This window comes from Astatotilapia calliptera, chromosome 10 (assembly GCF_900246225.1).
Source record: "Astatotilapia calliptera chromosome 10, fAstCal1.2, whole genome shotgun sequence".
Taxonomy (NCBI): Eukaryota; Metazoa; Chordata; class Actinopteri; order Cichliformes; family Cichlidae; genus Astatotilapia; species Astatotilapia calliptera.
The window spans coordinates 14,963,302-14,988,017 of NC_039311.1; the positions used below are offsets into that span (position 1 = coordinate 14,963,302).

The 24,716-nt window shown below is 42.5% G+C and overlaps 2 protein-coding genes across 2 annotated transcripts; both read left to right on the forward strand.

The window, feature by feature from the left end:
• Positions 1-1,174: 1,174 nt before the first annotated feature.
• On the forward strand, positions 1,175-24,675 carry LOC113030329 (rho GTPase-activating protein 42-like). Its single transcript, XM_026181687.1, has 24 exons — positions 1,175-1,770; positions 4,361-4,456; positions 4,551-4,612; positions 13,158-13,229; positions 15,575-15,676; positions 15,768-15,878; positions 16,448-16,552; positions 17,112-17,241; positions 17,364-17,464; positions 18,116-18,225; positions 18,326-18,404; positions 18,531-18,570; positions 18,678-18,740; positions 18,825-18,899; positions 18,989-19,073; positions 19,152-19,210; positions 19,363-19,468; positions 19,568-19,727; positions 19,820-19,970; positions 20,733-21,428; positions 21,552-21,705; positions 22,100-22,171; positions 22,276-22,355; positions 23,562-24,675. Exons 1-24 carry the CDS (start codon positions 1,617-1,619, stop codon positions 23,648-23,650), a joined length of 2,952 nt encoding a protein of 983 aa, XP_026037472.1. The 5' UTR covers positions 1,175-1,616; the 3' UTR covers positions 23,651-24,675.
• On the forward strand, positions 7,689-11,836 carry LOC113030331 (uncharacterized). Its single transcript, XM_026181693.1, has 2 exons — positions 7,689-8,721; positions 11,564-11,836. Exon 1 carries the CDS (start codon positions 7,740-7,742, stop codon positions 8,529-8,531), a length of 792 nt encoding a protein of 263 aa, XP_026037478.1. The 5' UTR covers positions 7,689-7,739; the 3' UTR covers positions 8,532-8,721; positions 11,564-11,836.
• Positions 24,676-24,716: the final 41 nt, after the last annotated feature.

Sequence of the window (24,716 nt, forward strand, 5' to 3'; positions counted from 1 at the left end):
AACCTATTGCAGGGTAACAAAATCTCCCGAATCCAAACTGGGAGCTGGTTCCATAGAAGAGAGGCTTGAAAGCCAAAGACTCTGCCTCCCTTTCTACTTTCAAATGCCCAAGGAACCATGAGTAAGCCAGCATTCTGAGACTGAAGTGGTCTGTTGGGGTTATATGGCTATACGGAGTGGTTGATTCTCAAGCTTTAGCTTACATATTGTGTGTGTGTTTGAGTCAGATATAGCACATTTTTAACCCATTGCTCAGTACGAGTAACATGTCCATGTCATTCTCCCTTATAGTCACTGCACTTTGTCCCACATTTATTTGGTCCTACGTTTATTTGGATCTGGTCACATTAGTTGTCATGCATTGGGGGTACTGAAATACAGTAGGACGTGTTCTCCTGGAGTCTACCACTGGGATGTTAACAGTGGATTGGTTTCTAGGTCCTGTTGGCTGCCTGGGACCTCCATAGATCAGGTGTGCTCTGGATTCTCAGTGGGCTTGTTTTGTTGGGGAAAGTAGCTTAATACCTTTGTTGAGCAGTTTTTGTGGTCTGGTTTTCATCCACTTGTAGAGGCTGCTGTTACTGGGGAGTGTAACTGCGATGGGATGCATGACTGGTCTGCAACAATGTCCAGGTGGGTTGGTAAGTGTCAAAACACCACCCAGTGCCAGCACCCAAAGTATCCCAGATGAACACTGCATTGTAACAGGCAATCAGTGTTAGTTACCCTGTAGTTATGTAGTTAATGAGGTGGCTCATCGATGTACAGTACATCTAGGCGTCTCTAGTTGTCTGTGAGGAATACGGGGTTTAAAAAAAAGAGAAAAAAAAGGGAAAAACGGCAGGGTACTTTTTAATCCTTTAACACATCAGCTGACATACTCAGTTCCTTGTAACGCTTTCACTTCACCCGGAATATACTGACAATTAGCGCTGAAATGAAACAGATTTTCAGGACTTTAATTTGAGCTGTTGTGTTATTTAAGTATTTATTCATAGGAAAATAATTTATTTAAAAATTTGCTCGAGTATTTTCTATTATTAAAATTATTGTTGTTGTTGCTGCCGCTGGTGTTCATATTGTTAAAAACCTGTGGATCACAGAGTTATCGGCCCATTTGTATTCTTTGCCAAGTTTTCCACCAATTTCAGCACGCGCCAGCAGGAGTCTCCCGTTCCCATAGTAACAAGACTAGGATCCGTCCGTAGACAAAGTTAGCCAGTCTTTGCCGACTTCTTTCTTTGGTGCGACCAACATTAAGCCCTGTTAGTTACTCTGCACGGCCGTACGTCCGCTTTGCTTCACCTAATAAGTAAATAAGAAGTCAGCGCGACGCCTTATATGAAAGTAGCGACAGTAAGAAGGCTGGAGAGAAGCTGCATGGAGCTCGTTGTATAGCTTAGCCAAGCCTTCTCTATCAGAGACTCTGTTGTGTTCTTGTGTCCGGAAGTTCTGCTGGGAAAAAAGTAAGAAAGGCATGAAAAAGAGTAGCTGGAGGAAATTTCTGAGAAATTTGCTCGGAGCACACTGAAACACCGTTTGGTGTCTCGCCGAGGAGGCAGAGAAGGCGTCGTGCTGTTGTTCTCTCGTAATTAGCGGCGTGTATTAATCTAGCGATGGGTCTGCCGACGCTGGAGTTCAGTGATTCTTTCCTGGACAGCCCGGATTTCAGAGAGCGGCTGCAGTGCCATGAAATAGAGTTGGAGCGAACCAACAGGTTCATAAAAGACCTCATCAAAGATGGAAACATGCTCATATCTGCCCTTAAAAGTAAGTACGCGCTGATTAATAGCTGATTCTTGGGAGCGAATGTGCTTTACAGTTTGCAGTGATTTATGCAACCTGATCCAAAGGGAAGTCCTCTGGGTATCATTCCAAACAGAACCACTGTAGGGACTTGAACCTTGAGTGTCTCATTTTTCATTTGTGTGTGTAGTATGAGCAGGACAGTTTGGAAGGTAGTTACAGTGTTATGCACAGTGTAGGTCTGTGATATACACAGCAGCTATTGCGCGAGTTAATAATTAATAATATTTGTTCACCTTAATTTGTTGATGTAGGTCACCGTTACAATATTGTAGTCTGCTGTTACATACAGGTTTTAACTAGCAGAAAGCAGCAAACAGCTGACAACTGCCTTGAGGGCCCAAAACAGCAGGACCACCGCCTAACCTCCACCCACCAAGCTACTATTGGGTGTTACCTGATTTCGGCTAGATTACTGAAAATATATAAAAAGACCATGTCCACATTAACTATATCAGTGATGTTTTTGATTTTTTTTTTCTATAAACAGTGGGTATTTTTTTTAAAAGTGGCAGAAGAATGTTAATTTAGCTTGTTTTGCTTGGGTATTAGTACTAAACCTAAAGGCACTAAACTCTCAATTTCTTTAAAACAGAGGAAAACTGGAAATATTCACATTTTTGCACATATGAATCTTTATTATTATCACATTTGGGGTTTTTCCTGAATACAATTTTTTTTAAACGCCAGCCCCAGAATACCTTGTATTTATTAAATGGTTGGAAATAACTGGAACACGCAAATGCTATGCAAAGAAAGTCTTAAAGAAGGTTGCTCAGTCTCATGGCATTCACCATCAAATAACCTTACATAGTACAGGTCAGCCCCCAAAGATCGCGTTAATGACTGTGTGTTTATTAATTTTGACACCTTCATTTGACAGTATAAAGGCACATGGCTGGGTTACTGACTGGGTGCCATATTCTTGTCCTGATGACAGCTTTCAAACAGCATATACCTCCTTGTTGTTTGTAGTGTTTGATTAAGGTGGGGGGTGGGGTTTTTGGCTCACCTGTTGGCTGAGGTCATCACCTGCCGCTGCCAGCTGTATACACACAAGGTCAAAACAAGGCAGAGGTTTGTCAGAAAACCTTACCTACTTCCGAACTGGATGAAGAAGAACATGAAGTCTAAAGAGGCTGAAGCTTCAATTTTATTGTTTGATCACCACATTTCAGCTTGCAGCTTTCACCAGGGTGAAGCAATAATACCACAAGTGTTGCTGGAGTTTTAACCTCTGTTAAAAGAAGCATGACCAGACTTCAAAAACAGTAAATATAGGACAAGAAGTATGCTTGTGAGGGACAATGTGGGACATATTACCAATGCTGAGAGTAAATCAGTGAAAGAGAGATATATTTTATTTGAATGTTTTCCAAATCTCTTGCTAAGTAAATATGTGTACTTTTTCGCATTAGATGTCTTACTCTCATGCATCCTCTCTCTCTTAAAAAAAAAAATCCCAGCAGCCTTTAAAACTGTTGTTAACTGTTCAGAGGATGATTTCTCTGATAATAATCTAGGTTTTAGTTCATCCATGAAATGGCACATCTCATTTTGAGCTGAAAAAAAAAACCTCTTGAGAATCACCTACCACTAGTTTTACACAGTTATTAAGGGTTTTCGAGTCTTTATTGTAGTTGTATATTTTATTGTGTTTATACTTCACAAAAGTCTCCAATGTTTGTGTTATTGTGGTGATTTCCACATGTTAACTTCAGGAGAACCTTGATGAAATGATGTCTTTTGGTGCAGCCTCTAAGTAAAAAGCCATACTTTGGAAAAAGTGTGTGCCTAACAGTGTTGAATTGTAAGATTGAGGGAACACAAGGGGGTCACCTTAAACACACAAGGTGTTTGACTGCTCTGTGACCACACAGATGTGAAATAACCTGAAAACCAGTCAAAAGCAAGTTATTTGACACCAAACAAACCCTCATCAGAATAAGCACATTAAGCACATTTTTCTGCACGAATGCAGTCTAGGACATAAACAGTCCTGGACACCAAATCGAGTGCAGAATGAAGTGGTTGTTTTGTTGTTTTCATACATTCAACCTGAACAAAGTTTTTGCAGTAATCTGGTGTACACTGATAGAAATATAAATGACAGTTTAATGGTTTTATTATCAGTTTGCAGTGGAGTGGTATGATTAAGATGTTTTCTCAGCGGCTGCCCTGCACAACAATCTCAGGGTGTGTTAATGACAGAATGCAGCCAAGTATTTTGTGTGCCTTAGAGAATAAACTGTGGTATTAAACTCTATTATTGGAGTGTTGTTTGGACACGTAAACACACAGGAGATTGTTGCAGGGTGTGGCACTTCATTTACATCACACTTGAAGAGACTTGTAGGAAAATATATTAATGGTTTATTACAGGATGGAATAAGTGATTTTTCCCTGCAACCTGTAGAACAAAGGGAGCATTTCAGGTGGCCGCTGATGGCAACTTGTGCAAAAAGCTAAACAGGCTAAGTTAAAGATGTTACCCGTAATCCAGCTGTTAACAATGCTTTAGTTGACGTAATGAACTTCTACCTGTCTTCCTCAGGTCTTTCTCTTGCTGTACAGCGATTCTCACAGTCTCTGCAGGAGTTTCAGTTTGAATGCATTGGAGATGCAGAGACTGATGATGAGGTCAATATAGGTGAGACAGAAATGCCACTTTTTACACAAGCTTGCACAATATTTAAGATATGCAAAGCCTTTTACAGCAGTGGGATGTGTTATTTATTTTGCAGCCCAGTCTTTAAAGGAGTTCTCTCAGCTCTTAAGCACCATGGAAGAGGAGAGAAAACGTCTGGTAAGAAAATGTGTGATTGTATTTGAGTGTGGGTGCGTAGAAATACAGACTTGGTAGCAGTTTGATACATTGATAACTAACTGTAGGATGTTTGTTCTTGTAGATATTTATACCTGTCATCTTTCTCTGGCTGACTATGCTCATCTCTTAAAAAAATTAACCAAACTGCTATCATCAAAGTCTAAACCAACCAGAAATGTGTTCGCACTCTATGTCTCCTGTTGAGCAGCAGAAAGCAGCAAGTGCATCCCATCTTTAAGCACCTGTAATTTTTTTTTTAATAGTAAGAATTTGAAAATACTGTGGCAGCATGAAAGGGAAAAAATACCACTTGAATCTGAGGCTTCCTTCAGGTCTGCAGAACTTTATCACGAGAGAACTGAAACTAGCCTGTTTTGGTTCCCTCTCAGTTCTTTCTCAGTGTCATTTTGGCCGAGCTGAAACCATCTCACTGTACATTACCTTACTAACTACTATACACTGACCAAAAAAGGAGTAAATATTAAAAATAGGATCACCAGGAGGCTAGAAAGCAATTTCAAATGAATGCTAATGATCAACCCAATATGTGACTGTAAATGTGTTCACAACTTTTTCACCAGCCCAAGTGGACAAAAAAAAAACATGTTTATTCACCATTACTGATTAAGATTTAAGTCATTAGTTACTAGGGCTGCTCGATTATGGCAAAAATGATAATCACGATTATTTTCACTGAAATTGAGATCTCGATTATTTGACGATATTTATTTAACCCTTTAAGACCTACCATAGAACTAAGTCCGCCAGAGCTTATATTATTTTTTTACATGTTGTAGTGCCATTTGTGGGAGCATTTCAAGTTGCTATACAACTGATATGGCCCATATTTTAATAATATGTATGCATTAAGTCCATAGTAACTACATTAATTGCAAAAAAGTGCAATAAACTACAAAAAAATTGAAAATAGTTTTTGTTTTGTTTTTTACATATATTTCTACTTGGAGAAATTTAAGAGGTTTATCCCTTAAAACTTTAAATACAAAAAAGTTGCAAAAAATAGTTTACAACAACAGGAAATTTATTTTGAGTGTCTTCATAGTTTTATTTTTGAGATACACCAATTTTTATATACACTGCAGAAAAAACAAAAAAACAATCCTATGATGCAAATTTGCAAAGAAAACAGCAGGTGCATCAAAATAAACTATTTCCAGCAGTGCAATTTGAGTTCTAAGCATCTCAGAAACTATTCAGAAAAGTCAAACATGACCAGTATAGGTTTTTAAGGCCTACAAGTAAAAAACTACATTTCCGCGAAAATGACGTCACTTCCGGTTTCGGCCAGGAAATGGCGGACATGTGATAGTTCGCGCTGATGTCTGTTTCACTGTGGGAAGTGTTACTAACAGCTGATCGGATCGGCAAAGCATGTTTCTGGAATATTATGTTTTTGTTCCTGCAAGCGCTTTTTATGCAATTTTTGCAAAGCTATATGTGGAAGGAAACCGTGACCGAGGACAAGCTGATGGCATAAGATGTAAGTACAACTCCTCCGGTTTCATATACAAAACAAATTATTGCGCTAGCTTACACGGTTCAGGTTCTACAGGGATTTAAAAATCGTTACACAAAACGGAGCGTGCTGCTCTGACCGGATTTAAAGGGTTAACAATGACTTTAAAAAATAATATAAAATAGTGTGCAACACCACTGAAGTTTTTTTTAACCTCTCTTTTCAACCAACGGCAGTCACTCTCCTCTCCAAATAACTTCTGCTTAGCTTTCCGAGCTTCCCTCGGGTCCTCTTAATCAGCGGTCTCCAACCTTTTTTGCGCCACGGACCAGTTTATGCCCGACAATACTTTTTACGGACCGGCCTTTAAGGTGTCGCGGATAAATGAGGGAGGGGCTAATAATCGGCTCAGTCATTTTTAATGATCGTTGAAAGCCCAGATCGTAATCGTGATTAAAATTCGATTAATTGAGCAGCCCTATTAGTTACTATGTACAGGATTTCTGTTTAAAAGCTGAACTCATTCTTAGCCACTGTCACTTCCTCGAGCTCCTACTTCAGTCCAGTTCCCACAAGTCTGATTCACACCTTCTTTTTTTTTTAGTGAATACGTTTTACCGACAGCACTTTGTGCACCATGGCAATTTGGGAAATGTCTTTGACTCAGAGAACCTCCATCAGTCAGAGGTCTTTGTTTCAGGGTGACTCGAGTCTGGCACAGTCTGTGTGAAGGCAAACCTGTGCGCATGTGCAATGTATGTGCATAGTATGCAACCTCATGTGTGTGTCTTTGTGGTTGTGAGCACGGTCTGGTTACAGAGGCACCATGTGGAACCTATTCTGCCAATTCCCCTGTGAGCGTGAGCACAGCCCCAGTGCCTGGGAAAGTCCATATAAGGGTCCTGTGTGTGTGTGTTTGACTGCCCATTTCTCTTTGTGAGTGTGTATGTGTGTGCACGCATTTCGATTGCATGCTTTTCCACTTAATGTGGCACTACTCCAATCCTTCTAACAACATCATTATTATCATTATTATGTTTAAGGGAAATTCCAGCAAATGAGTTCCTCTGAAATACCTACCCGTCCAACCTGAAAAGACCATTATTGTGACCTGACAATGGACTTCAGTCTCTTAGATTTCACTTTCATCCAGCTGAATGTAATAAGAAACCAGATCTCTTTTGGGGTATTAGGGCAGCACGAAAGTCAAAGTGAAAGTGGAGTCATGATGTGGGAGTGGGGGTATATTTATAGTCTGATGCTTAAATCAACTGAGACAGAACAAAGTAAGATTTGACCGACATTTGCAATATATAGACTCCTGACTAAAGAGGGCAGAGACCTAATGTAAACACCAGAGTCCTCAGTTCTGATAACCCCTCTGTACCACAGCCTCTCACTCACAAGTTTCTCATACATACTGCAGCAACTCAACCAGCAGAAATGTTACAGTGTGGCGGACCACCAGGTGGCTCCACTCACACACAAGTTGAAAGGAAGTGTGGGGGTGGAGATTTTGGCGCTGACTATATGTGAAGTTCTGTCAGTTAATAAAGTTGTTGGAGTGAGACACTGAGACCTCTCCTGTCGTTGTTACATACCTCCACATTGGTGACCCCTGTAGTGAACATGCTAAGGCTCGACGACGAAGCCAGCTCTGGCCTGGAAGCATCGGCGGCCGCCGGACCTTCACCTCCGCCGATGGCTGCGTTTGCTGTGGCGCTTAAATTGCCGGATTTTTGGCTTCACGATCCTCCTTCATGGTTCATGCACGTAGAAGCTCAGTTTGCTCTTCGTGGAGTTTCAGCCGACGACACTAAATACCACCATGTGGTGGCCTCACTTGACCCGCTGTCAACCCGCCGTGTGATGACTCTCCTCCGGGATCCCCCAGCCCAGGGCAAGTACGCCGCCCTCAAGGGGCTGCTGCTGCGGCGTTACTCCCTCTCTGATGCTGAGCGGGCCGAGAAACTCCTTTCCATCGCGGGCCTGGGCGACGGCACCGCCCTCGAGCTCATGGAGAGCATGCTGTCCTTGCTGGGCGCGGAGGACGGAGGATTTCTCTTCACCCACCTCTTTCTTCGACAGCTGCCGGCTCCAGTGCGCGCTGGCCTTGCCAACTCCCCGCTATTGGCCACGAAGGATTACCGCTCCCTAGCGGAAGAGGCGGATCGCATCCTCCTGGCTACCAGGACTTTCGGCGTCCAGACGGTTATTCAGGACCCACCAGCGTTTTCCCCCTCCCCCTCCCCGATGCTCCACGGGCCCTCCGACTCGTCCACTGTGGCCGGAATCGCTGCACGGCGGCACCGCGGAAAGGGGCTTTGTTTTTATCACCAGCGTTTTGGAGCGAAGGCACGGCGCTGCCTCCCGCCTTGCAGTTTCCAGACCCAGGGAAACGGGCATGTCAGCGCTCTGTAGCAGCCGCGACCGCTGGCAACAAGGAAAGGCTGCTTTTCTTAGAGGACTCACGCTCGGGGAGGCGTTTCCTGGTGGACTCCGGCTCACAGAAGAGCCTTCTTCCCCCGGCTGGCTCGGACAGGCTAGCTGAGGGTTGCGGGCCATTGCTAACAGCGGCTAATGGCTCTCCCATCAAAACCTTCGGTGAAAGGTTGGTGACTGTTTGCTTTCACGACCGTGACTTTCAGTGGAACTTTGTTGTTGCTGCTAGCTCTGTGCCTATAATAGGCGCTGATTTTCTTTGTGCTCACGGACTACTGGTTGATGTGGCTAACAGACGTTTAATTGATGCTGTGTCCTTTTCCTCATTACCCTGTTTGACTCGGGGTGCTCAGCCCGTGGTGCATGCTAACTCAGTAGATTCGGGTGACGTTTTTCAGTGTTTGCTTTCTGAGTTTCCCTCACTCACTGTCCCCACTTTCTCGAGCACGGTGACGAAGCATGGGGTAGAGCATTACATAACTACAGTAGGGCCCCCGGTGTTCGCGCGCGCGCGCCGCCTCGACCCCGCCAAACTGGCTGTCGCTAGGGAAGAATTTGCCACCATGGAGCGTCTGGGCATCGTGCAGCGTTCGAACAGTGCCTGGGCTTCTCCGTTACACATGGTGCCTAAATCTGATGGTCGGTGGCGACCTTGTGGGGATTTCCGCCGTCTTAATAATGTCACGGAGAACGATCGTTATCCCATTCCCCACATCCAAGATTTTTCCGCCCATCTTGCGGGGACCTCGGTTTTTTTCTAAGATCGATTTGGTACGGGGATATCACCAGGTTCCCGTGCGCGCGGAGGATGTCCCCAAAACCGCCGTAATTACACCTTTCGGCCTTTTCGAGTTTCTGCGCATGCCGTTTGGCCTGAAAGGTGCCGCCCAAACCTTCCAGCGGTTGATGGACTCGGTCTTGCGCGGGCTGCCCTTTGTTTTTGTATATCTTGATGATATACTGGTGGCCAGCAGCTCGAAGGAGCAGCACATGTTCCATCTGCGTCAGGTTTTTCAGCGTTTGGCGGAGCATGGACTGATTATTAATCCGTCTAAATGCCAGTTTGGGTTGCCCGTTCTCGATTTCCTTGGGCACCGTGTTTCCGCCGAGGGCGCGGTTCCGTTGCCTGACAAAGTCCGAGCTGTTTCGGAATTTCCGCGTCCCACGACTGTTAAGGCACTGCAGGAATTTTTGGGGATGGTGAATTTTTACAACCGTTTTCTCCCCAGAGCGGCACATCTGCTGAAGCCCCTTTATGGGGCGTTAAAGGGTAAAAAAGCTAATGACCCCGTTGACTGGTTTCCGGACAGCATCCAAGCGTTTTCTGATGCTAAGTCAGCGTTAGCTAATGCTGCCCTTCTGGCCCACCCATCCCCCTCAGCGCCGATTGCGTTGACCACTGATGCGTCGGACATAGCGGTGGGTGCGGTGCTGGAACAGCGAATCTCGGGTGTCTGGCGACCGCTCGCCTTTTTCAGCCGTACGCTACGTGACAGCGAACGCAATTACAGCGTTTTTGACAGGGAGCTACTGGCGCTCCACCTGGCGTCTCGTCATTTCCGGTTTTTTCTCGAGGGTCGTCACTTTACCGCATACGTGGACCACAAACCCTTGACGTTTGCCATGTCCAAGGTTTCCGATCCATGGAGTGCACGCCAGCAGCGCCAGTTGGCAGCCATTTCTGAGTTTACCACGGACATTCGGCACGTGGCTGGTAAATCCAATCATGTGGCTGACTGTTTGTCCCGTGCGCTGGTTTCTCCCGTCTTTCTCGGCATAGACTACTCCGCCATGGCTGCCGATCAGAGCGGTGACCCTGACATCCTCGCGCTTAAATCCACCCAGACGGGCCTCATACTGGAGGACAGACCCGTGCAGGACGGTGGTCCCCTCCTCGTCTGTGACGTTTCCACCGGCCGCCCTCGCCCTGTGGTTCCCGCTTCCTGGCGTCGTCAAGTTTTTGACTCGGTACATGCTCTCTCTCATCCAGGGGTCCGGGCCTCTGTTAAACTGGTCAGCTCTAAATTTGTTTGGCCAGGCCTTCGCAAATCTGTTAAGGAATGGGCGTCGGCGTGCATTCCCTGCCAGCGCGCGAAGGTTCATAAACACACCAAGGCGCCCCTGGAGCCGTTCTTCATACCCGGCAAACGTTTCGATCATGTGCATGTCGATCTGGTGGGTCCCTTGCCGCAGTCACAAGGTTTTACGCACCTTTTGACTGTTGTTGACCGGACCACCAGGTGGCCGGAGGCGGTCCCCCTGGCGTCCACTACTGCAGCAGTGGTGGCCAAGGCGTTTTTGTCGACCTGGGTCTCGCGTTTCGGCCCACCCGCGGACATTACGTCAGACAGAGGCCCCCAGTTCATTTCCGAGCTTTGGTCGGCCATGGCTGATGGACTGGGGGCTAAAGTCCACCGCACAACCGCATACAACCCGCAGGCTAATGGGATGTGTGAACGGTTCCACCGGTCGCTGAAGGCTGCCTTTCGCGCCTCCTTAAAAGATGGCAATTGGGTTGACCGCCTCCCGTGGGTTTTGCTTGGGCTGCGCTCTGCGGTTAAGGAGGATCTCGGCGCTTCCCCAGCTGAGCTAGTGTTTGGTCAGCCCCTCCGCGTGCCTGGAGAATTCTTGCCTGAAAATCCTCCTCCCTGCTTCGATCCATCGGTGCTCTCTCTCACCCCGCTTTTGCACTCGCTTCGGGTTCCTGGTCCGGTGCACCATTGCGTGCCTGACACCTTTGTTCCAAAGACTTTAGAGACTGCTAAGTTTGTTTTTGTCAGGCACGATGCCCACAGGACACCGCTGCGGCCGCTGTATGACGGCCCGTTCAGGGTTATTGAACCGGGCCAGAAACATTTTGTTTTGGATTTTGGGGGTCGAAGGGAGACTGTGTGTGTTGACAGACTTAAACCAGCACATGTTCTTCCGGACAGTGATGTAGTGCCGGCCCAGGCCCCTCGCCGTGGCCGACCTCCTGCGCTGGGGTTGACAGTCTCTGGTTTTCCCCCCAGGACTACCCCCGGACCACCAACGTTTGAGCCTCCTCCTGCCTTTCCTGCTCGCCTTCACCAGCCTCGTTCACAGGATGGACCTTCCTCTGCCTGTTCTCTCCCTCCCAGGTTCAGTCGTGCGGGTCGTTTGCTTAGACCCAGGGTCCTGGACTGAATGGAGACCTGACTGTGTGTTCAAGGGGGGGTATGTGTGGCGGACCACCAGGTGGCTCCACTCACACACAAGTTGAAAGGAAGTGTGGGGGTGGAGATTTTGGCGCTGACTATATGTGAAGTTCTGTCAGTTAATAAAGTTGTTGGAGTGAGACACTGAGACCTCTCCTGTCGTTGTTACATACCTCCACAACAGCAGTTTTACTGTAATTTTTCTGATGAAACAGGCCAGTGTTGGCCAATATTTTGTGAAATACTTTGCATCAGAGCTCTTTGGTTTGCAGTATTTCAATGACTACTGGCAAAAAAACAGTTTTATGTCTAGTGTTTTTAAATAGAGTGATGTGCAAAAGTCTTGAGCCACCCCTCATGTCTTTATCTTTTTCTAGGACAACAGGAATACATTGTATAAAGCAAAAAAAAAAAAAAAAGGGCATTTCTGACAAACCTTATAGTCAAAATTGGATATCACCACCGAGCAACTTTATTCTTCAACAAGACCTGAACTCTCTTTGGCAAGCTTTCTTTCTTCAAGTAGTCTTCAGGAACAATTCTACAGGCTTCTCGAAGGACAATCAGATTTTTTCTTTTTATCCTTTGGATGTTGGCTGCCTTTTGTTCCATTCTAATCTCACACTGTTGTTGTTGATGTTGAAGTCCAGGTTCAACATTATTGTGGGGAGGCCAATCCATGACTAATAGTGTTTCATTGTGTGTTTTCTATCCAGGTATGCAGTTTGTTTGGGATAATTGTCATTTTGCAAATGGTCAGATACAAAGACTGGATAGCAAGTGTGTGAAAAAGGAGCCGATGTCAAAAGAAAAGCTTTAAAAGACCTTCAGAAAGTCTGGCTTTGGCACAATATAAAGGAATGTGAGATGGCTTGAGGCTTTGGCAGAGTACTGTATGTGCCAAGCATGACGAAATCATAACTAAATGTTTGTGCTGGGTGTTACTGTGATGTTTGAACAGCTCTTCAAGGTGATGAAGCTTAAGCTTTGTTTTTTTTTTGTTATGTCAGCAGCAGGTAAAGTGTAGGCATTAAAAAGTGTTTGATTATTCAGATCATTTGCTTTGCTCAAATATACATACCTTGCTACCTCTGTTCTCAATAATTTCCATTTAAATAGTTTACAATTGACAAGGTAAATAGAGTAAATCTCAACCAGAAATTTGCTTTTATACAACAATTTGGTGAAGTTTTCGATAGATTGTCTTGTTAGCATATTGATTTGAAATATTTTGAATTAAATTTTCCTGTTTTAAGGTAAAACTCTCAGAATAATAAAAGGCAAGCCTCTGCTGACCAGTTGATAAAAGCTATTTTGAGTGAGACGCTAAAGCCCTCATGGGAGCTGTTGCTTTATTTATGTTGCTTGTCTCGATATTTACTCGATATGACGCACTGAGCTGACTGCATTTTCTGTTTTCATCTCTTAGATCCAAAATGCTGATGATGTTTTGATCTCACCACTCGAGAAGTTTCGGAAGGAACAGATTGGAGCTGTAAAGGTATACCTCCTCTTCTTATAGTCGAAGGGTCACTGCTGAGTAGATTATGAACATGGATGTTGCTTTCATTTGGTATGCAGCACTCTGGGTGGTGATCAGACAGATCACTCTGCTTCTTTCTGGTCCCGCTCGGGTTGTTAGTCAGCGATCAGAGAATCCAATTTGTCGAGATAAATGATGGATCACAGTCCAGTGTCAGCAACAAGGTCATGGGAACGGACGCTGGGAGGGCAAGAAAAGGAGCACGTCACAGACAGAGGGATGGTTGAACTCAGACAGACAGTGTAAACAAAAAATGAGTTTGGTGTCTGGTTTCAGCAGCTGTCTCGAGTTGTATAATCCAGTTTTATCTATTTTTTGGTTTCCTCTTTTCTTTTTCAGTGAAAAATAAGGATGTAGATAGCAGCATCACGTGGTCGATTACTAGTCCTGAAAATGAAATCAAAGCTCACTTCTTTGTATTACTGGAAGTAACTCCTCAGCCTGAAATGTTGCAGGTGTTTGCGTGAGAAATGCCAGTAGTCACTTCTCAGAGAATAGAGATACACGTGTGGCATTGAGAGCTACAGCTGTTTTTGTAAAAGAGATGTTATCGTAACTATTTTTAGTGTGTCTCTTCCAAAAAATGTGCTACTGAAACTCACAGTTCCAGCAGGATAAACTCAAAACTTTAGTGACTGCCTAACTTTTATCTGTAGAATAAAACAAATTACATAAGAAGTTAGGACGATGTGAGAAATTGAAACAAAAAATGGAACGCAGTGATTTGCAAATATAACCAGTTAAAGCTGCTCAACAGCCCCATATTTTTTTATTTCATAATGTCCAAATGTTTTCAGCTGCTGAAAGGTCTGGACTGCAAGACTTTTCTACTGTGAAGCCATACTGGTTGAGTAGTTGGCATTGTCTTGCTGAAATATCCAAGGCCTTCACTGAAAAGACAATCTGGGAGCACAAGTTGCTGTAAAACCTTCAGCATTGACGGCCCCTTTTAAGATGTGTAAGCTGTTAATTTCACAGGCACTGACGCACCCCAGGAGATTCAAACTTTTGAGCTGAGCACTGATAACAAACCAGATAAAGGTGTGTCTCCGCTTTAGTCTGACCACAGAGCAGTTTTCTGCTTTGCCTCAGTCCATTTCAAATAAGCGTTAGCCCAGAGAAGATGGTGGTGTTTCTGGAATATGTTCATATATAGCTTCTACTTTGTATGATAAAGTTTTAGCCTGTGGTGTCAAGAGAAAAAGTTTAAATATAATTACAAAAGACTGATTTTTAAAAAAAGGAGATGTGGGGGCCCACCGTAACCCTTTGTGTACGGTTTGTCAGAAAGTCCTTAATCCATAGACAGGTGGAATATGGGACTCCTAGGGTTAACAGCTTGCACACCAGCTGTGAGGAAGGATGGTGTTAAAGGCAGAGCTAAAGTCAATAAAGAGGAGGCATGTGTAGCTCCCCTGGTGCTCCAGGTGCGACAGGGTAGCATGGAGAGATGTAGATGATGAGATATTTTAAAGCCTCGATTATACACGGACCACTGGAGACCCAACGACTGAGTAATCATTCCAGTTATACTTCTTTAAACTGCACTGCCTACGCGCATATGTAGTTGGTGCATTGTAATTGAAATTCACAGACACCCAAGAAGATTCGCAGATGTGGAAAGTATAAAACCCACTTAAGTCTGAACAACACTTAAGTCTGTTCAGTTCCTCAATTTGAACAACTGAACAGACATTCTTTATTTACATTTTACAGCAAAAAGTCACAAATTACATTGGAAATTACATTTATAAAAAAAACTATATTTTAATTACTTGCAAAAAAATAATTTTGCATTATTCTTGTTTCCATTTTGTATGCTGTGTATCAGCTTTATGGCATTTCTGAATTCAGTCAAAAGCGGTGTATTTGTGCAGTACTTATGCAGTGCATGTGCTTGCTTTTCATGCAGTGTCAGTGGGAATAGGCTCCAGCATCCTTGTGCTGCCGATCTGGATATCTAGCAAACAGTCTAAACCTCAAAATGACCAAGATAATCTTCTTGTTAACTTTATACAATTATACAATTACAATTAAAATTAATACAATTAAAATAGTAGTTTATGGTTTAAGTGAAAAAAAACATTAAAAGAATAAAATACTGTAACTTATGCTTGTTTCGTCACTGGCCACGGCACATCTGTTATGTGTTATGTTAAGACTTTCAGCCCTGCTAACAGAGATGTAAAAGTCCATGTGTGACACATTTGTGTTACCTAAAATGTAAACTGTATGCATTTTATTGGCAGATTTAAATGTATTTATTTATTTATTTAAGTCTGTGGATCCCTCACTCTTTTCAGGAGGAAAAGAAGCAATTTGACAAAGAAACAGAACGGTACTACTCTGTCCTGGAGAAACACCTCAGTCTGTCTTCCAAAAAGAAGGAGTCCCAGCTGCAAGAGGTAAAACTCTACATAAGTTGTTACATATAAATAAAGCGTAAACATTAAATACACTAAACACTGTGTGGTGTTTCTGCTGTATCTGTTGCAGGCTGACTCACAGATGAGTAAAGACAGGCAGATTTTTTATGATGCGTCTCTCCAGTATGTCTTCAAGATCCAAGAAGTGCAGGAGAGAAAGAAGTTTGAATTTGTAGAGCCGGTGAGTTCACATAACACAAGTGCCATAGAAATTTCACTTTTCGTAACACGAAACACGATGAAATCATTATCAGGTATTTGCTTCCTGTGTCGAGTTGCCAGTTCACACTTTACTTTTTGCTCTGATCAGTAGAGGGAAAACCTAGTCACCAGTGCGACATCGCAGGAAAATATTAAGTAATGAGTCTCTTCTGTGTCATAAACATCAAGTAATAAAATTTCAGTTTTAAAGTAAAAAGAAAGTCGTTTTCTGAAAAGTATACATTACACGGAGTGTTTGCCTAGTGATAAACATGTTTAATGATACATATCAGTAGAGCCCACTTCCTGTTGCTGTAACAGCACTTCCTGCACTGAGATTTTTCTGGCAGACAGAAAAGGAAACTCTTTGTTGTAAGGTAAACAAGGGCAGCAAACCAAACAACAGACAGAGATAGAGAGGTTTTCTCCAGCTGAAGTTATTTTGGATTGATTGAGCCGATGACTGACAATCATTCTTTTGTAATCCTCTCATTATACTCTTCACTCCCAAGCCCCCAGCTAACATTTTCCTGTGCCTCTGCTCTCCAGCTTTTAGCCTTCCTTCAGGGGTTGTTTACATTTTACCATGAGGGATACGAGTTGGCCTCTGAGTTTGAACCCTATAAGCAGCAGCTTCAGTTTAATCTGCAAAATGTAAGTGATTGTTAACTGCATATGTTTTGAATAACATCTGGAGCCTTTAATGCTTACTTGTTTATGATGTGTTTTGTCTGATTTATTTACATTTTAGGCATTAATTAAATTATATTACAGACAAGGTTTAGATCCATCTGGCACTATATAACTATTATGAAAGTGAAAGTGATCTAAATAGGCTCTCTTTAATCAATTATTTCCAGACTGCAAAAATGTACTGGGCCCCGTAAACTTTTTTAGACTTTTAAGTTTGTTTGTAAGGTCTTTTAAATTATATCTACGGCTACTTCTCTATCAGGTGAAAACCTGTGTGTCTTTTTTATTTTTTAAAGCTGGATTTTTTTTAAATGCAAATATAAAGTCAGTCCACTGCTTTGAATAATATATAAGAGAAAATGAGCTCAGATTAACAAAGAAACTCTTGTAGTAATGTAGACTAGATGAAGAAACCATTTCCTGACTACATTGTTTAAAGATTTGTATACTTAATGACCATCAAGCAAGTCTCATTCTATTGTGGTTTCCTGTACAAATTATGCATGTGTTTGTTATTAAGGCTCGCAATAACTTTGAAAGTACACGCGCCGAGGTTGAGAGGTTGATGAAGAGGATCAGATCTGCAGAAGAGGACTTCAAAGCGCCCAGCTGCTTTACCATGGAGGGATATCTGTATATACAGGAGAAACGTAAGACATGCAACTCTTATACTTTGTCCTCTCCCTTATTCTTAGAAGATCCTAGACTCACATTCAAACTGAAAACATTCACGTTCAGCTCCATGAAAATGTGTATTCTATCTATTATGTAGGTCCACTGGGAAGTGTGTGGACCAGATACTACTGTACTTATGAAAGGAGCTCCAAGATGTTCACCATGAGCAACACAGAGATCAGACCAGCCAGCAGACAGGTGAGGAAACCCACACCGTGTTTTTACACGTTTTAGCCCATTTACTACCAAACATGGTCATCAGACGCTTCTGCACTGGGCTCACTTTCCAATTTTGAAACTACTTCGGTGTGGTCTGTGATTTCTGACAGCTCAGCTCTGACATATAAGGTTTAGGCATCACAGCTCTTTACTTGAATGTCCACCAGCACTGCTTTGAAAACATCCTTCCTCCTGCACACACCAAGATAAGATATACTTTATTTATCCCAAAAGTTAGGAAATGCCTTTGTTATAACAGACAAAAATTAAAAATAAGTGTGTACTAAAATAGCTTAAGATGAATAAATACAGTCAAAAAGAATGTTAAAAAATTAAAGGAGCCAAATAATTAAAACCAAATAAAACAAGCAGGGAACTCAATAATTTGAAATCTGTGTAATAAAACTAAAATAATTTGTTACTAAAACATTTACAAAAACATGAAGCTGTGAAAGCTACTTATTTGTAGTATTTTAGCAAAGACTGAAAAGTAGGACTTGCAAAAGCACAAATATGGTACTAAAAGGATTGAGCAGTAATATTTATTGACTATACCAAAAGCTCAAACTTTGTCAGATGCATTATTAGGCTATAATAGCACATACTGAAAGCACATTTCCTTGTTAACAGAACGGCGTGGTGCACAATACACCAGAGATGTTTAGGCTGCGCTCGTGCGTTCGAAGGAAGACCGATTCAATAGACAAACGCTTCTGCTTCGACATCGAGGTGGTGGAGAGGTGAGATGAAAACAAAACCAAGAGATTATTTGTGAACTGAATAAACAGAGATTTTGCTGCCGGAGTTTTCTTAGCTAAAATAACCTCCCTTTCACTGCAGACAGGGTGTGATCACCCTGCAGGCGCTTTCAGAGGCCAACAGACGGCTGTGGATGGAGGCAATGGATGGGAAGGAGCCTGTATGAAAATATCCACTATTAATAACTTACCAATGGAAGGGGTTTCAAGGATAGCTCACCTAGATATATTATTATACTCATATTCTTGCTCTTGCACTAAATAACCTTTTGTCCTTCTTTGTTCAGATATACACTCTGCCATCATTGCTCAGTAAAAAAGAAGAGAGTAAGTGCTGAAAAGCTTTGTATTCAATTCTCTGTTTATTACCATCTTAGAGCATGTGTGTCGGAGTGCCTCAGAGATTTACTTGATCTTGTGTTTGTGATTTACAGCATTTCTAAATGAGGCAGGCTTCAAATTTGTTAAGAAGTGTATCGAGCTGGTTGAAGCGAGAGGTATTCCTCATCCTTAAAATGTTCATGTGGGAAAAATTGAATTCTTTTGAGAGCTTATTGTGAAATATATGTTAAAACCTGCAGGCATTACAACTCTTGGACTCTACAGGACAGGAGGAGTGAATTCTAAGGTCCAGCGGTTGATGACGAGTGTGTTTGGTGAGATACGCCCTGTTATTCCTGTGCATAGGGAAGATTTATTCCACTCCAAAGATTATCAGGTATATTTAAAAGTCTGTTATTCACAGCTTCTACAGCTGCCTCTGACATGCAGCTGGAGGCAGATGCCTGGGACACCAAGACCATAACTAGTGGCCTCAAGGATTACTTCAGGTAGCAAAAAGCTCCTTTTTATTAGTTATGCACCTCGTGAATTATACATTTCTCATTTCTATCATTCTGTGTGTGCAGGTGCCTGGCAGAACCACTGCTGACTTACAGGCTGCATAAAGACTTCATCAGGGCTGCAAGTAAAATCTTACCGCCTCTTTATATTACAGAGTACAGCCTGAGAGACAACATTTTAGAAGTATTTAGATTGAAACTGTCACTTCACGTATTGTATGTGATGTAAACAGAAGCAAATCACATCCCTCCCTGTGTACCCTGTGCTTGTTTAAAGGATATGATGAGCTGAACCACAGAGTGAGAGCCATTCATGCTCTTGTACACAAGTTACCAGAAAAAAACAGAACAATGTTGGACCTCTTAACCAACCATCTCCTTAAGTATGCACATTTTGATTTCATAATGCTTTGTTTGATATTTTTTCTGTTTGTTTGCCATAAATAAAACTGCCCACTGTTTGCGTGTCTGTGTGTGTGCAGGGTGTCCTCTCACAGCAACGAAAATATGATGACTGTGTCCAACCTGGGAATGATCTTCGGTCCCACTTTGATGAGGTCCCAGGAGGAGACAGTGGCTGCTATGATGAACATCAAGTTTCAGAACATTGTGGTGGAGATTATTATTGAAAACCATGACAAGGTGCGCTTACAGAGACGTACACCAACGCTTTAATGCACACACACACACAAACACACACACACACTTAATGTAAGTGTATACTCTGCACTTAGATCTTCAGTGAGGCCCCAGACCTGTCAGTGCCGTTGCCTCAGGCTCCATCCTCTCGGTCGACTCCCCGCAGGAGCAAGGCCATCTGTCTGTCATCTGGAAAGAGACGAGCCCGCCTTTACCCTCCTGCTCTCTGCCTGGCAGACAATGACAGTGAGTCTCAGTATCTAAACACATGAAGTCAAACATTTTGCTCAAATACAAATGGAAGCAACTACATATCCATTTTCTGCTGCTTCGAGAGAAGATAATAGAAGAATGCCTCTCATTTTGATGGATCCAATCAGCTGTTTGCAGTGTTTGCAAATTATTTTGTTTTTAAAAGACCATATCTGTAAGTTGACACCCGTTCTCCTAAAAACTGCATCTCATTAATGCCAAAATATCTCCACAGAATTAAATGTAACCTTTAAAGTCCAAATGAAATAATTGCCAGAAAATTGTGCTTTTTTTTAAACAAAAAAGGAGTGTTTATTTAAACTTCTGATGAGATAAAAACAAACAGTAAATATTAATTGCATATATGAGTTTTAGTTTGTGTCATATTTGCAGTTTATTTCTTAAAATGTACAGTGCAATTTATTGCTCTTTTTCAGGGGTGGAGGAGTAGTGTCATTGATAAGTGGGTGACCATCAGTTTCCTCTCACTTTAAATTATAAACCACTTAATATCTCATTTAAAAAGTGCTATATGAATAACATAAATACACACATTATTAAATTATGGCTGATGTCGAAAACATTTTGAGCGTTCTTACTGGTAAATCTGGTATTAAAGCATGAACCAAGAAATTTTTTTTCAAAGAGTTTTAGCTGCATTACTAGAATAAGTCAGTGAGAAAGTGAGATGACAGGCTAATGCATTAATATTTCGAAAGTCTTATTTGAAGGGTTTGTTTCCATTTCTCCTTCTAGGTGATACATTCAGTAGCAGCTCCAGCACGACTCCGATGGGCAGCCAGGAGTCTCTGTCCTCACACTCCTCTGAAAAGAACGGATTGTCTCAAACTTCACCTCCGTCCTCTCCTGCTGCTGAGCCCAGCTCACCCTCGTCAAAACAATCCTCTCCTGCTGCAGCTTCCTCTTGCTCACTGCCACAAAACGGTAAAGGTCAGAAACCCCCGACAGACAGTGCCTCCTCCCCCCACCTCCTGCCTTCTGCATCCTGGACATCCACTCAGCTCACTCCAACTCAGCAGACGTCCTCTGTCTCCTCCTCCACATCCTCTTTACTTTCTGCTGTGGAGAAGTCTATCAAAAGGAACTCAGTTGACTCCTTGGCTTCTGGGAAAGAGTCAAGATCTCCCTCCAGAGCCTCCACATCCACCTCCTCCGCCCAGAACTCGTCAGTAGAGCGCGCCTCCTCGCTCAGGGAGGCTGGACCAGTTCAGAGGGTGGCGTCTGTCTCCTCTCTGAAAAGCACCCATTCGGTGGATGGAAGAAATGCACCCAGTGTCACTGTCACAGACACCAAAGTGTCCGATTCTACCTCTCCTCGGCAGCTTAGAACTGCTTACAGAACTGCCTCCTCCTCATCGTCCTCCTCCTCTTCACTGTTTCCCTACCGGCTTTCCACGTCTTCCTCTCTCACCTCCCTACACATCTCTGAGGGTGCGTAACTCTGTTCACCTGCTCAGCCTTTTGCAGAAATGCAAAATCGAAGCTGTAGTTTAAAGATAAACTATAAATACGAGTCCCTTGTTTGCTTCTGATTTCTTGTGTGGCTTGTCGCAGATTACAAAAGCTGTCACGGATCGGTGCAGAGTCTCATGTCGCTGGACCCACAGGAGGCTACGCACATGCGTAAAAGTTCACGCATCCGCTGTGGCTCTGATCTGACCTCGAAACACTCTGTGTCCAGCAATGGTTATCAGAGACCTGGATCACTGTGAGTGCCTGTAAAATGATTTAATATCAAGGTGGTCTAACCGCACAGTTTTACCTTTGAACCAAAAGCTCAGGAGAAAATCAGACTGCATGGCTGACTGAAGAAACAGCTGCTGGCTTAAAGAATATTTCAAAGTAACAATCAATGCTGTGGATTGCGCTTGTTGGCTTTAAATTAAAGTTTCTTAGAGTATTTTCTTTCTTGTCTGGGCTGAGGAACAGCCTGAATCATTTATTAAAATTATTAAAATGACAGTTTAGCTGCTTGTTATTAGATGGTGCTCTCAACCCAGACCTGGTCACTTATTGACCCTCAATTAAAGATGGAAATTATCTCAGGAAATGTTTTTCAAGTTACGTACCGCAGATGATAGTTTTGTGTTTGTGTGTGACAGATTATCAGCGAGACTGCCGCAGCGCGAAAGTTCAATATTCTCCTCAGCGTTAGACGTGTGTTCCACTGGAAGGTATATTAACTTTGAGGTTTCTCTACTTTTTAAGCTGCCACATCTTTGCACACAAAAACTCCCCTTTACTGACTTTGACTTTAAATTATTTTTTGTTTTCTTAGGGACGCTAAAGCTCTTTACTCCTGTGAAGCAGAACACAGCCATGAACTCAGTTTTCCACAGGGGGCGCTGTTCTCAAATGGTAAGATTAAATCCGCTGAGGGAGCACTGGCTCTGTTTACTACTAGTATAACAATGATATCGGTACCTGGATAACATGTGGCATCTGCTCCACGGGCCAGCTGGTATTGAGATGTTTTTGTGTTTTCTCGAGTGTGCATACACTGTGATGTCATTTCATGCAACAAATCAGTTAGGTGAGACTGGGTAAGGCCTAGTTTAAGGTTCATTTATGTGTCTCTTCACCTACACATAGAGAAGGATTATGGCAGGGGTGTCGAACTCCAGGCCTCGAGGGCCGGTGTCCTGCAGGTTTTAGATATCACCCTAGGTCAACACACCTGAATCAAGTGATCAGTTCATCACCAGGCTTCTGGAGAACTTCAGGACACATTGAGGAGGTAATTTAGCCATTTAAATCAGCTGTGTTGGATCAAGGAAACATCTAAAACCTGCAGGACACCGGCCCTTGAGGCCTGGAGTTCGACACCTGTGGATTATGGGAATCCAACCAACAGGTTGATAAAGCTGTGTTTAGGTCAAAAGCTAAGCAGTTATGTTTGACAGGTACAAGAAGACTGGTTGAAAGACTTGCACGTTATTTAAAAAAGCCTGAACAACATTAGCCTCAAGCTTCTTTATACTGCCATCAAATGGCAGCAGGCAGCTTTAACATGTACAGCTACAAAGCTCTGCATAGCGGCTAGGAACACTTACGTATTACTAAACTTGCCTCTTAAAGGCTCCTGTTCCATTGGCGAGCTAACATCACTGCTTCTACCTGAAGCTTCTGTTGGACTTGTTCGTTTGTTCTTGCTCATCTCTACACAGACTGAATCTCAGTATCAGGTGTTCAGGGGTGTTTTAAGCTGTGTTTTGTTCATTCATAAAACTAGCTCAGACAATTGACCTACATTACAGCATTGTAGCTCATTGAACTTTAATTACATATCTTTGCTGTTTTGTGAGTATTAAAAAGCATTACTCATTGTTCATTGTTGAAAGGTTCATTAGAAACGTCATGATCTGGACTAAAATTTAGCATGAGGGTCACTGGATCTTGTAAAGTTTGTGCCATCCTAACATAACAGCAGTTCTTCAGCTTGAGTTGTAGGTTGTAGAGAGCAAGGTTATGGGTGTCTGTGTAAGTCATCATATGAAATGTGAGTGGTTTACGAGGGTCTTTGTCTCGACTTGCTGAGTTTAACTGATCTGTTTGTGTCTGCAGTGTGCCCGTCGGTGGAACCAGGATGGCTTCAAGCAACATACAATGGCAGAACAGGCCTGGTACCTGAAAACTACATCACGTACATGTGATGTTCCTGATCATGTCACCACATCACTGAAACATGGATTTTACTTGGACTTTGCTGATCTCCAGTGCATAAAGTTCTGCTTTGTGCTGCTGATTAAAGATATAATATATTTATCATGTAACTGTGACTCTTATCACTGACTACTGTGGCAGGATATGAACAATATGTATACTGTATGTAACCATGTTATGCTTTATTAACCATCTTATCATACACTAGATGGTAATATTTTACTAATGTCTGATCGTTTCTACTAATCGCCATTATCAGCTCCTTTTTTGAGGATGCCACCTTTAGATTAAATGTGTCAAATAGGTACATGGAAACAGTGTTTTTCTATCAGTTTTGGTAATTTATATGTTTAATTAAAACTACGTTAAGATTAGAAATGAAGTGTTCACACCACTGTGCCTTAAAACTGTATGAACTGCTGGTCTGAATCCTGCCAAAACATCTTTTTTTCCTGCTGGCTCAGTCAGTTTGCTGTTTTAATAAATACTTTTGCTAAAAAATAAGGTTTAATCTGTAGATTGAGGTGACACTTATTATTACAATGCATGTTTCTTATTTTGCATTTTCAGTTTACCAGGTTTTGATTATGTACTACTTTTAATAACTATTGTCTTGATAGCTTTAAGTATATTTTTAATAAATGTGTAGGAAATAAGAAATGTAAATTATATCGACACAAAAGGAAACTTGTGTATCTGCAACACTGTGCAAAAGTCTTGAGCCATCCTTCAGTTCTTTATATTTTACTGGGAAAAATAGGAATAGGTTCGATGAGATGTGTGCAAACTTGCATGTAAATATTGAGTCATTGGCAAAAACAGAGTTTGTACTAATAAGCTTGAAAGTTAATATTTGGTACAGACACCTTTATTCTTCAACATAGCCTGACCTCTTGTATTCTTCAGGAATAGAAGACTGCTTAAATAGCCAAAGCTTGTCTTCGGATGTTGCTGCCTTTTGTTCCATTCTCTGTCATGATGATCCCACAGTAGTTCAATAATGCACCATCACTGATAGTGTTCCATTGTGTGTGTTTTTATTCAAGTATGATTTTT

Coding starts and splice junctions, on each gene's coding strand:
- LOC113030329 (XM_026181687.1), top strand. CDS start 1,617: ATGGGTCTGCCGACGCTGGAGTTCAGTGATTCTTTCCTGGACAGCCCG. Junction 4,613..13,157: donor AAGAGGAGAGAAAACGTCTG/GTAAGAAAATGT, acceptor TTCATCTCTTAG/ATCCAAAATGCTGATGATGT. Junction 19,211..19,362: donor AGACTTCATCAGGGCTGCAA/GTAAAATCTTAC, acceptor GCTTGTTTAAAG/GATATGATGAGCTGAACCAC.
- LOC113030331 (XM_026181693.1), top strand. CDS start 7,740: ATGCTAAGGCTCGACGACGAAGCCAGCTCTGGCCTGGAAGCATCGGCG.